The sequence below is a fragment of the Gekko japonicus genome, unplaced genomic scaffold, assembly GCF_001447785.1.
Source record: "Gekko japonicus isolate JY-2015 unplaced genomic scaffold, Gekko_japonicus_V1.1 scaffold292, whole genome shotgun sequence".
NCBI classification, from domain to species: domain Eukaryota; kingdom Metazoa; phylum Chordata; class Lepidosauria; order Squamata; family Gekkonidae; genus Gekko; species Gekko japonicus.
In genome coordinates, this window is record NW_015173131.1 from 1612018 (window position 1) to 1625522 (window position 13505).

General features: G+C 46.1%; 1 protein-coding gene across 1 annotated transcript in view; it reads right to left on the reverse strand.

The window, feature by feature from the left end:
* The window catches only part of ACOX2 (acyl-CoA oxidase 2, branched chain), a 58932-nt gene that overhangs the window by 15376 nt on the left and 30051 nt on the right, over positions 1–13505 (reverse strand). The window contains 7 exon segments of the mRNA XM_015422120.1: positions 97–202; positions 2119–2280; positions 3839–4029; positions 8055–8217; positions 10572–10744; positions 11996–12111; positions 13433–13501. Coding sequence (XP_015277606.1) covers positions 97–202; positions 2119–2280; positions 3839–4029; positions 8055–8217; positions 10572–10744; positions 11996–12111; positions 13433–13501 — 980 coding nt within the window.

Genomic DNA, 13505 nt, shown 5'->3' on the forward strand with positions numbered 1-13505 from the left:
ACATCAGGACAGCATTGGTTGTAACTACTAAAGCGAGCTCATTACCATTTAATCTCATAGAATCTAATAGGGTGGTGCAAGAAGATAATGACTCACTGCAGCAGCCCGTGCCAGTTGTACGGAGCACAAGTTCCAGGCTTCATACTGTGCTGTTCCCGACTGAATCAGCGTCTGAAGCTTGATTGCTGCGTTTTCTACCATCCTGGGAGCAGATGTGAAAAAAATGTGTGATGCCTATAAAATGGTGCATAACAACTCTCAAACATACGTGCAAGTATTTGTAATTCATTCCCTTTTTTTAAAAGGCTCTTCACAGCAGAAAGAGTGGCCCAGTCTATACGTGCAGTAGAATAAGGTGGCAGAATTCTAGATGGCTCCACTGCAGACTTATACCATTGGTAAATGTTCCCCAATACAGAATACTTGCCACAAGTTACAAAAGAGCCCATCATGTCAGAGAGAGGGCTAGGCTAAAACTTTCTCCCCAAAGTGCTACTTGTAGGGATTTTAAAAAAGAAATACATTGAGAATTCAAAAAATGGATGCACCCCTGCTTACAGTCTGAAGTAGCTCAATTCAGCCTACTATCTCTGAACTCTGCAACTTCCTTCTGCTGCCTGTGAACACTAGGCCATGAGTATATCAGTTTCCACAGAGAGCCCTCCCCCCCCCCGCACATAACCCCAAGGCACCCAGAGAGTGTGGATCTGAACCATCTGTGACATTACACTGGCTCATTTTTGTGTCCTATTTTCCTCCAACCAGTTTAAGATAGAGTTTTAAGCTCAACACAGCCTTGGGAGGCAGGGAGGGTTGCCACCTCTGGCTTGGGAAATACCTGGAGATTTTGGGGGTGGCGCCTGGGGAGGCTGGGGTTTTGGGAGGGAGACAGACTTCAATGGGGTATAATGCCATAGACTCCGCCTTCCAAAGCAACTGTTTTCTCCAGACAGACTGATCTCTGTTGCCTAAAGATCAGTGTTATTCCAGGAGATCTCTAGCTACCACCTGGAGGTGGCAGCCCTAGAGGCAGGTGAAATGGGGGGGGGACCCACAGTGACCCAGCTGCTGAGCTTGACAGCCGGGCATGGGTTTCACACATTCAAACATAATGTCCCAACAACAGCCTCACCCTGATTCTCAGAAATCAGCAGAATGCCTTCAGACAGGGCCAGATCGCCATGGCAACTTACACTAGCGGGGTGCCATTTTACAAGCTCTCCACTGACTTCCAGGCTCAGTTTGAGGTGCTTGTTCAAGCTGGACTGGGCAATGCAGACTCCGTTTCCCATTCAGTTGAACTACCTCACAAGATTATGAGGAAAAAGTGAGGGAAGGGAGCCTTAGAGGGGATCAAAATGAGACAGATCTCTCAAAGGCAGAATGAGAGCACCCTTGTGTACAAAGTCAAAAGGAGCTATGGCTCATAGAAGCATTCTCAGCAGGTGGTCTCAGATGCACAGGTCCCCTTCTCCTGTGCTTAAAGAGTAACGCTGAGCATCTTTCAGAAGCCCGCTTTTATTTGGATTAGTTGGTGATAATGCAGGTGGTATTTTTAATACGCGTCAGGTTTTGCTTGTTTTGGGCCAGGTTGGTGTGGTGGTTAAGAGCAATGGACTCTAATCTGGAGAACCGGATTTGATTCCCCACTCCACCCCATGAAGCCTTGGGTTAGTCACAGTTCTTTCAGAGCTCTCTCAGCCCCCCAAAACAAGTCTAGCTCGCCACTAGCATAACGCTAAGAGCTAGAACTTGCAGCTGCCAGACAACCTTAGGATCTCCTGGCGATTCTACACACAATGCCATATGATAATTAATTAATTTAATTTGCGTCTTTCAATTTAACTAGCTTTTTAAGCAAGAAAACACAGCAACCGTGCCTCAACTTTATTATTAACTACAGGACTACCTCACCCGTCCCTCCAAGGAGGTTGGGCAGCAACTCGGTTTCATGACAACCCTGTGAGGTTGGTTAGGTGAAGAGGCAGTAACACAGTTCAGAGCCACCCCACTTCTTATCACTTCACTCTTGCTCAGCTATTGTGTCACCCACATCTGTGCCTTTAGAACAGGCTGGGCCCTAAATCCCAATACACATGGGGCTGTCTTTACACCCACCTGAAGGCTCTCTGCTTATACGCTTCAGTGTAAATATCTGGATTTAGGAAATCTCTTTTCTCCTGGGCCCTGCATTTCCCAGAGCTCGTGGAAGATAAGTAAGCAACTGATGAAGAAAGGGGTTGTCCAGCCTTCGCCATCCCAAAGCATTTTATGAGAAACCTGATGGCAGATAAAAGAGTCACATCATTTTTCACGCTTCTTAATGTATCCCATCTCTTTTAAAAAAACCACTTATTTTTTCAGCTGTAAAAAGCAGGCATGCAAGTAAGAGTCAGATTCTGGAAGCTCATAATATAGATAACTTGAAAACTAGGTAATTAATTGGTAAGGGAAGATGAGAATGGACATTTAAGAACCTGCAAGCTATGACCTTATTATACAAACTCTACAGCAGTGGTTCCCAACCTTTTCGGTATGGTAACCCACAAGTCCAAATTTACTTTGTACCATGACCCTTCCAGGGCTGGCCCAATTTTATTTTTATATCCTAGGCAGACTATGACATTGGCAGCCCTCTGTTCCAGCATTCCATTTTCTATAGGGCCCAACCAGACATTTTAAGAAACCAACAAACACCACACAAAGGGTACAGCTGCCCCCACTATGAAACCCAAGGAAGTGGGAATTCATCTCTGGGCAAGAGAGCCGCCATTAGGGAGGGCTGGCCTATGACCCACTTTCAGAGGCTTTGCAACCCACTTTTGGGTCCTGACCCACAGGCTAATAAACACTGCTCTACAGGAGAATCCCTGGGAATTTTTGGAATAGGCAATGTCTGGTGTACAAAGGGGGCATGGGGCAGCAAGAAGACAATTAGATAGAATAGTGAGGTCAGCACCTTCCTTCCTTTTGAGTGTAATTCCTTGTCTGTCTCCAGATTGTTACTCTTAGGGCAACAGCCTGCTTCCACACTTAGTCTGACCATCTCAGCTAGAGATGTAGTTAGGATACGATCTCTGTCTTGCCTCTTTACTATCAAGTGTATCTGAATAAATGAGCAGGGACTTATGAGAGCTCATACTCTGCCACAAATTTTGTTAGTCTTTAAAGTGCTACAGGACCCTTGCTCTTTTCTACTATCAAATATATTAGTTCCTAAGGAAACCTTTATCTACACTTTAATCAGTTTGTGCACCTTTGCTGTGTTAATTACTCTGCCAATAGCAACTACTTTTTGGTCTTTTAGGAATGGGAAATTTACAATCCTCCTTATTAAGGAGATAACATATTGTATTCTGCTGAGGACAGAAAGATTGCAGTGATACTGGAGAAACACACAGTCTAGATTCTGCCCCCGCACACTTATTGCCTCACAATATTGTTTCATTACTTCTTATCTCCATCTCACTCAGACATAAAAAAACAAAAACAAATTATGCAATTTTCCTTTGCAAACATTACAAATCATGCCCTTGGAGCCTGTGTGACATTTTAGTCCCAGTCAAAGGACAACTTTCCTGATCCTCATAGAAGCCACACAGCAGGGCTGCGGTCACACACACTAAATAATCCACTTTCAATCCACTTTCCAAATGGATTTTACTGTGTGAACTGGCAAAATCCAGTTGGAAAGTGGACTGAAAGTGGATTATGTGTGTGTGACCACAGCCCAAGTGTTCTGACAGCTTTGATTCCCTCAGCGATTGAAAAGTTTGTGAACATTCTGTGCCGTAACATCAGCTCAGCCAACGGGAACCAGCGAGTTCAGCAAGATTACCTGGCTGTCTGCAGGAGGAGAACAGTGTTTTCCCCTTCATAAGTGCAAGATGCAACCAATTTAGTGTACAAGGAAGGCAGGCCACTGAGGAGAGAGTACCCGTGTCCTCCACAGGCCCTCCGACATATCTCCACACCTGCTGAGCTGTACTCTGTGGCGATCACTTTAATTCCAGAAGCAAGTGCATGAAGCTGCAACAAGGACAAAAAGTTTAAGACATTTAGGTATTTCTCTGAACAGGGTGAGCCTACAAAGAGTCCCTACAAGAAGAGTCTCCTATTGGTACAGTTTCTCCATTTCTGTATAATTTATATACATTCCTCCTACCAGGATTTTACTGTGTGAACTGGCAAAATCCAGTTGGCTGCCGGAGCTCATTAGCATAACTCATTAGCATAACTTATTTGCATATGCCACACCCCCTGACATCACCGGAAGTGACAGAAGGCCACACCCCCTGACATCACCGGAAGTGTGTCAGAAGGCCCGGCTACTTACCCTCCTGCTTCATCCTCATTCCCAAACGGAATGAGGATCGAAGCAGAGGGCGGGGTAAAGAAGGGGGCGGGGCTTCACCACGTGACCGCCCCGCCCCCTAGAGGTTCTCTTCCGGAGCTCCGTACCTGAGAGCTCCCCCCCGACTAGAGCCCTGCTTTTATACAATCTATTTGCACATGTCCCCTTATGCATCTGTGATATTCTTACTTGCCTCAAAATCTTTGGACAGGGTAGAGATTGAGATAAATAATACTTCTTTAGGATCCAGCCATTAATACTTCTTTAGGATCCAGCCAAAAATTATGCATATTAAAATTCAGAAACTCAGTGATGACCTTCTAAAAAAAATGCTGTTATATTGTTATTATTATTATTGCTACTTTCCAAACTGGAAAATAATACGACTTAAGAATGGATTTGGCTGGACCTTGCCCAATCTTGGAATCTGTGGTTTGTGACTGTGAAATAAACTTGCATGCAATTATACCATGGAACTGCAGGCAAACACTGAATGGTAATGGTTTGTATGGGGAAAACAGCTTCCAGACTTCTTTATTTACTTCCTTTATACCCCACCTTTCTCCCCAATGGGGACCCCCAAGGCAGCTTACATCATTCTCCTCTCCTCCATTTTTCCCTCACGACAACCCTGTGAGGTAGGTTAAGCTGAGAGAGAATGGCTGGCCCAAGGTCTCCCAGCAAGCTTCCATGGCACGAGTGGGGATTCAAACCCAGGTCTCCCAGATAGTAGTCTGATGCTCATAACCACAACACCACACTGGCTCTCTTTCTGCTTATCTCCTTTCATCCTGCTTTAGGTTCTACATTTTGTCTTTTCTAAGGACAAGTGTCTCACACCCATTCTCGGTGGAGTGATTACTCTTGCAATTGGAGCTTGTTTTGAATGGGTCTCTTTTTGTATCGTATTTTCCCCACCTTTCTATTGTGGATATAGATTATCTTGATGGATTTATGATCCAATACATCCGATGAAGTGAACTCTGACTCACAAAAGCGTATGCTGGAAGAAATACTAGTAGGTGCCACTGGATTCCTATTTTACTTTTTGGGGAGAAGGTCTGGTTATTTAATTGAGAAGCACCTAGAACAGTCCTCCTGAAACTGGAGCACTTCAGTCAGCAACAGAACACATTTGAAAGATTTCTCCGCATTAAAACCTCCTGCAGGTGAGAAGATGGCAGAACACCAGAGAAATGGGTTTTCATGTAGTCCCATGACCCTCACAACTTTTAAGGCTGAATCCCTATTTTATTTTAATTCATTTATAGCCCACCTTTCTCACTGGGACTTAAGGTGGATTACAAGTTAAAAAACTATGCAGGTGGATAGCAAATAAATCCTAGTGGGACTAGGATTGCAGAATTGGAGAACAGTGCAAATGAAGAATTGTCTAAGGCATGAAGTACCATAATGCAGAAAGTGAGCAAATCTTGCTTGGTTCTTTCTTGGTTTTGAGTGTGTGATAGCATTCAGTCATGCCACCCTTCCCCTCCCTCACAGTCTGAAGTGGTACACCCCAGGGGGAATAGACCACATGAGTTTTCTGCACATCAGAATCAGCTCTAGGTGCATGGTCATAAACACAGCCAGAACTTTCATAAAGGCTGCATTCAGACATGAACTTTCATAAAGGCTGCATTCAGACATGACACCTAACCAACATAAAGTCAACAGGTACATAAACCTGGGTTTTTGCTGAGCTTGAGTTTGAACACGCCTTGCTCCTCCCTCCTTATGTGGAGTACGATGAAAAAAATCTGAGTTAGAAACTAACTCTGGTTACCCACAATATACAAATACAGGTACAGAGTTAAAGCAGAATTAGTCTCCCACGGCCAAGCCTTAACTAGAGTTAGCAAAGCCCTACCTGTCCCCCAATCTCGTTTCATAAACCTGGGTTAATTTCTGGTCTGGAAACACTGCTGGTGAAGAAGAAAAATGTGCTGTTGAGTTGCAACCAACTCATGGCAACCCCATCCATGAGGCATGCCAGGCAAGAGAGGAACAAAGGTAGTTTGCCATCGCCTTCCTCTGCACAGCAACCCCAGTCTTCCTTGGTGGTTTCCCGTCCAACTATTGATCGTAGCCAACCCAAGCCCTGACAAGCCTGGGCAAAGCTGGGCTATCCGGGCTGCTATGGTTGGTGAGGAGTACACTAATTCCAGGTAACCCATACACCTCCATTCGTACATCATGGACAGCTGGAGTTAGTTTCTAACTGGGATTCCTTTGGCATTGCTCAGCATGAGTAAGGGTGGGGGGGAAGATGGCACACACACACACACGCCTGACAACTAACTGGGATTATGCACATGCAGGTTTAATGATGATATGTATGAAGACAGAGTGCAGCCATCATTCCACATCTCCTGGAGTGCTCTATCACCTCACAAGTAGGTTATTTTTACAAAATTATGTTGCCTTTCCACCTGATCAGGGTCCACAAGACCGCAAAGATAAACATTTGAGCCATTAAAAATACAATTAAAATTATAAAATAATTCAATTAAAAACACAGAAACAAGCAACCCCCAATGGAGGGCCAGTAACAGTTATTGGGGGGGGGGGGTACGCCAGACAAAACAAAAAAGGCTTCACCTGCTGGCAAAAGACACCAATAGAGGGAGACACACGGATCACCCTGGGGAGGAAGTGTCATGGCCGAGAAGGCCCTTTCTCAGATCACTGCCCGTCTAACTCCAAATGGCAAGGGCAGCCAAAGCAGGGCCCCTGAAGATGACCGGAGTAAGCAGGTAGGTTCATATGGGAGGGTGAGGTCATTACGTTGCTCCCACAGGCCATACAGTAGTTCAGGGGTCATTTCGTAGAAAAAGAGCTAGGGGAACTCATTAGCATAACTCATTAGCATATGCCACACCCCCTGACATCACCAGAAGTGTGTCATAAGGCCACACACCCCGCCCCCAACGGTCCCGGCCGCCACCGCCAGCCTTGCAGCTCCACTGCCGAGCCCCATGAGGGGCCCGGCGGTGGACCTGCAAGGCCGGTGGGAGTGCAAGGAAGCCCCGCAAAGGCCCTCCCTGGCCCCAGGCAGGCAGGGGTGGGGAGAGGCAGGGAGGAAGCAACTTACCCTCCCTCTTCTCCTGCCTCCTCCTGGCTGAATGAGGGCCAGAAGCGGGGCGGCCGGAAGCAGGGGGCGGGGCTTCGTCATGTTGTAAGCCTCTCTGAACTGCGATCCCCCGCGATCCCCCCCAAAATGACCTCTGCAGTAGTTTACCCAGTCAAATTAAATCAAACATGCCTGCATGTGTTATGTTAATTTTGAACATTTAAAAAGCATGCTCTGGGTCAGACTAAGAAAGCTGATTGAGGGCTGGGAGGGGGCAGGGAAATGAACAAAAAAGTTCCCTGTGTGAAAGCAAAAACTCAAGGCTCAGATCCCAAGCCTTGCTTCCGCTTGTGCTGTGTTGTAAGAGGCAGCCCTCTGCTAGAGTGCAGCATATTCCTCTGGAGCTGGGAGCTTCCAGTTGAGACCAGAGTCTGTTACGGAGCCGAGAAGCACCTCCCACCAGAGAAGAGTGACACAGAGCAGGGGCAACGCAAAACCAAGCCTGCCATTTTTTTTCAAGGATCACACTGCACAAACACCCAGGGAGTTTATTGCCCCCAGCTGACAATCATTCTTGTCCAGCTTCTGAGGATAACAAAATATCGTTGCTTTTCCCCTTCATATTACCTCTGGGAGTAAGTCGAATTTCCCTTGCTTGGTTTCTGCGTAGCCTCGGTCAAAGATTTCCTGTAAGTAGTCACAGCCGAAGTGGAAGGCGTAGGCCGTGGCCAGCTGAGGTAGCAGTTTCTGTTGCTGAGTCTGATAGTCAAGAATCTTTGGCTCTGGGTCCCTGTGGGGAGACGATCTGACTGGTTACCAGAGATGGAATGATGAATGGCGATCATTGGCGGAAGCAATTTCAAATTGCTGTGTTGAGAGAAGGACCTTATGCTACAGTGCTTCAAAGCTCAGGGGATTGACCAATCCCAGCTGCCTAACATAAGGAATAGTCAACCAATAGGCTATACTGCAGAGGGAAGTTCTCCAATCACTGCCTTGGCTGGTTTTCAAAAGGGTGGCTCTTAACACTCACTTCCACGTAGGGAGCCATTTGTCTGAAATGGCACCACTCTGTGTGAAGCAACCAAAACCTTCAGAACTAGAGGTTCCCCTCCCCTCAGATGGTACTGTTCACATGCCCTGACCCAGCTGGATCTTATCAGATCTTGGAATGTAAGTAGGGTTGGCCCTGGTTAGTATTTGGATGGCATACCACCAAGGAAGGGCAGGGCTGTTATGCAGAGGCAGGGAACGGCCATTCCACTCTTGCCTCGAAAGACCGATACTAGGGTTGCCATAAGTCAGCTGTGACTTGATGGTACTTCCACTGCCGTTATTCACTTGGAGGGTATTTTGGGCAGATGACTCCCTGTGTCAAAACAAACAAGGTGAAAAGCACCAGATACAAGTCAAAAAAAGGTAAAGGTTCCCTTGCTCGAAAGCCAGTCAAGTCCGACTCTAGGGTTGCGGTGCTCATCTCCGTTTCAAAGCCGAAGAGCCAGCGCTGTCCGAAGACGTTTCCGTGGTCATGTGGCCGGCATAACTAAACACCAAGGCGCACGGAACGCTGTTACCTTTCCACCGAAGTGGTACCTATGTATCTACTTGCAATTTCTTGCTTTCAAACTGCTAGGGTGGCAGGAGCTGGAACTAGAGACGGGAGCTCCCTCCGTCATGCGGCACCCGGGTCTCGAACTGCTGAACTGCTGGTAAACTACCTTTACCTTCACTTGGAGTCTCAGAGTGGCTTACAATCTCCTTTCCCTTCCCCTCCCCACAACAGACACCCTGTGAAATAGGTGGAGCTGAAAGAGCTCTGAGAGAACTGCTCTTGAGAGAACAGCTCTAAAAGAACTTGTGACTGACCCAAGATCCAGCAGCTGCATGTGGAGACGTGGGGAATCAAACCTGGTCCTCTCAGATTAGAGTCTGTGCTCTTAATCACTACACCAAAGGAGATGCTGGAGACGGAACCTGGGACTTTCTGTAGACTAAGCAGATGCTCCACCACCGAGTCACAGCCCATACAATAACAGTTACAAGAAAAATCCAATTCAAGCCAGAATAAATGAGAAACACATGTCTCTCCCTCCCTTCTGGGCAAAGGTTATTTTTGGATTGTTGTGAGGACAAAAGGGGGGCAGAGAGGGGAGAGTCATGTATGCTGGTCTGAATTCCAAGACAATGATTGTAAGATAGAATGAAAAATAGCTCAGTGTCCCAGGTCATGTCCCAGCTCCCTCCTCAGCATCAAGCAGTTACAGCTTCACCTACTCGGTGGGTGCGTTCAGACGGGGTATTTTAACCGGCATAAACTGCTCCGGTTGGAACCGGAGCAGTTTGATCCAGAAGAAACACGATCACACTTAACTCCTGACTGCGCAGCACATCACGATATGCCCGTCCACACTTCAGGTGCTCAGCAGAGTGCGTCGGCGGATTTGTGTTTTTTTACACAGTTTGCGCATGCGCATAGGCTTCCTTATAATGAAGTTCTTTGCGCAGGCACAGAACAACCCAACCCAGAAAGCATGCCTTGAAGCGAAGACGTCCCTTTAAATTTTTACTCTGAAACTGGCCTCCGTGAGGTCCCGGACTCGTCTAAAGCCTTACACTAGGCACCTTTAAAAAAAAATTATTAACGACGGGGTGAAGCTTCGCCCAAGTGCACATCGCATACTAAAAAAAAAAAAAATGGCGGCCAAAAAGCGGAAGCCTCAGGTTTCCGAACGGAAGTGGCTCTACACCAACGGAGAGCGATCAGACGGGGATACTGCGGTTGGAACCGGTGCACTCAGGATACCACCACTTGGGGACCTGGTAACAGTTAAAGGCTGTTTGCAACGGTTAGGGACGGAAGGCAGATGTTCGCCGTGTGATCGCCCGTAAGTACACCGATTCCAACTGGCATCTATACCAGCATAAATGCCCCATCTGAACGCACCCAGTAAGTGGTTTCCTTCCCCAACCGTACCAAATGAACTAGGGAAGGAAAGCGAATTGGCATCAAGGCCAAGAAGGGCTTTTGGCAAAAGGAGGAGAGAGAGACAGAGAGAGAAAAGGAACAACAACAACAGCAACAACAGAACAGCTCAAAAGTTATGTATCCCTCTACTGGGGCCAGACTCTCTTTGTGTACCATACCCTGGCTTTAATTCAGACTGTCGGCGCACCACAGAATATCGGATAGCGATAGTGCAAGCTTTCATCAGAGTGGTTAAGACTTCAGTCCGAATAATGGCCACACGGACCACAATCATAGTCAGGTAGTTAATCTTGTCAGTTCCTCGTTTGACATACTGGCCGTCTGACAGAACCTGGAATTTGAGGGGAAATGGGGTGGGGGGGAGAGAATAGAAAAATGATGTGTATCAGTGATGAAACACAGCAAAGTCGGGTAGGAAAATGCGTTGAAAAACACTAAAGGGAGGGGGAACAGGGCATTTATGGTGTTGGCACTCTGCCTTTGGGATGCTTTCTCCCTTGAGGCTTGCCTGGCACCTATTTCACTTTATTTTAGATGTCAGGCTAAAATATTTTTTTTAATCCCAGGCTTTTAATTAGGGCTTTTTATCATCAGTTTTTTAATGGACTGCTCTGCTTTATGGGTAGTTTTTATGTTGCTTATGTCCAACAGCTTGTGTTTTTTAAATTGCTTGATTTTTTTTTAATAGTGTGATTTTTTTAATTGTAAGCTGCCTCAAGCAGGACTCTGAAGAGATGGCACAGAAATATGATAAATAAATAAAACTTATGGGTGTTGAAAGACAGCAAGTTCCTCTCTGCTGAACCTATGAAATGAAACATTAACTTGGGTGATTGCAATGAAAAACTCTAGAGAAGACAATGGGATAAAGGCAACGTCTGAAAAGTAAGCCAGCATCTTTCTACATCGTCCATAGGTTAGTATTCAGTGTATGTCTTCAGCATAATCTCCAAGGTGTGCGATCCAGCCAATCAGAACCCCTAAGCAACTGCCATGCCTGCATCCGATGATAGTGTAACATTTTCATGATTAATGCATGCAGTACAGTTTATGCTTGACTCTACGATACGTACATTATCTTGGGATCTTCACAGAAAACATTTGTGGGACAAGTGGTAAACAGAAGATGAATAAGCTCGAGGGGTGGGAGTATTTATAAGCTATTGCATCAAAAGAATTACAGGCACATAAACAGGTGTTGATCTGTTACTTGCAGTATAATAATACCATTCATATATGTTGAAGCTGGCATACTGTGATTTTTTCAGAAACTAGATTTTCAGGGCATTGCAAGGAATGACAGAGGGGAACAGCAGCAGTAGTGGGTAGATTAAAAAGGATGACTAGGGAAGGTGTGGCAAGGCGGCCAGTGTGCCAAGGCTCTAGTCCTTTAAGCATTTGAAGCTTTTGTAAGATGCTGCTTACGGGATTTCAAATATCCCTTTACAACCAGACACCTTTTGTTTTAAGGAAGATCTAAGGAATCTTCACAAGGTATCAAAAGTCTTGGCCAGATGAGAGATTCTGTCCTGAAAGGAAACGCTGCTTGCTAGAGGCCTTTGCTTCCCCTGCCCATGGGCACCTGAGAGAACCGGGCCAGCATGTTTTCCTTTGGCACACGAACATTCTTCAGCATGAGATAGCCATTGTCCGTCTGCGCAAAGTCCATTTTGGGGCCGATGTCCCCCACGGTTACTCCTGAGGAACAATCAGACAAAACAAACAGATTACACACATCAAAGTGGTCCACCACACTCAGGGCCGATTCACAGGATACAAAGTCTTCATACAAAGTCCTGTCATGATCTGATGTGTACTAGGAGTTTCCCTCTGGGACACAAATTCCCAAACATACATGACCCCAGTTCAGATGGGGGGGCCATGTTGTGCAGGGACCGTGAGCTTAAGCCTCCCTCCTGATCTGTCTTCTGTCGCGCAGTGCATGTGTTTGTGTGAACCAGCACCTCGAACCCGTTTAGCACTCACAGCAGTCTTTCTCTCACCAGAGGCTTCCAATAGTAAACCACACTTACTCAGTCCAGTGGTAACTATATACAGGAATTTATTTACAATATATACAGCTCTCAGACAAAGTGCTTCACCAGACTCCATCCACCATCAAGGGGGAAAATACAATGGTACATTTCTAGATATATACATATGTCCAGCCAATCAGAACATTGCTGACTCATACTGACTGAGCTTCAGCTCTGCCCAGTCCAAACTGGCTGTATCCAGATTATCACAGCTGTTAGCTGTCAAGTAGATCCTGGAGATCTAGGTGCTGAAACTTATACACCAACATTTTCCTGACCTGAAATGGCTTCCGAGAGCCACTATTTGCCCCATTGGTTAAACACACGTGTAGCTAACGGTACATGTTAAATTTCCCCAATGGGACAAATATCAGCTCCCCGGGGCCACTTCAGGTTAGAAAAATTGTGTGTGTGTGTGTGTGGATTGGGCAGACTTAAGCCTCTTCTCCTCATGCTTTGTGATCTGGATCTAAATCAGGCTTGTGTTGCTGAGGAATTCAGTTCCCAGCAGGAGAACTCCAGGCGCATATCTATAATGTCCTTGTGGCTACCACAAAGATTTTGGATCAATGTGTGAATCAGCTCTAAATGTGCCAGATCCAAAGGTGTTAAAGGGAAGTAACTGTTGAGCTGGCAGGCAGGAACAGCAAGTAAGCAGGCTTTAGCTACAATTAGGTGATCATTTTAGACTGCCGTTTCCAAGGGACATCCTTTACTGAGAACGAAGGGGAACAGTTTGGGGAGAGGAGTTCCTTTTTGGTAACAAAGATGTTTTAGGCTAGATCCCTGGTCCTAGAAGAGAATGACAAGGTTCAGGTGCATTTCTCAAGACTAGTTTATAGTCAAATGTTATGGCAGTACTATTTGGCAATAGTGCACATGGATACTAGCGCTGGGAACACAACACAGCATTCTAGGACAGATCCCTGGAGACAGAGGTCCAGCACTGGGGAGACTGAAACAAAGGCAGTGGAGGAAGTCACCTGGTGCTGGTGAATGATCACGGAGGCTGCGGATTTGCACTATGAAGGGATGTATCCCGTAACATTTTCCTTT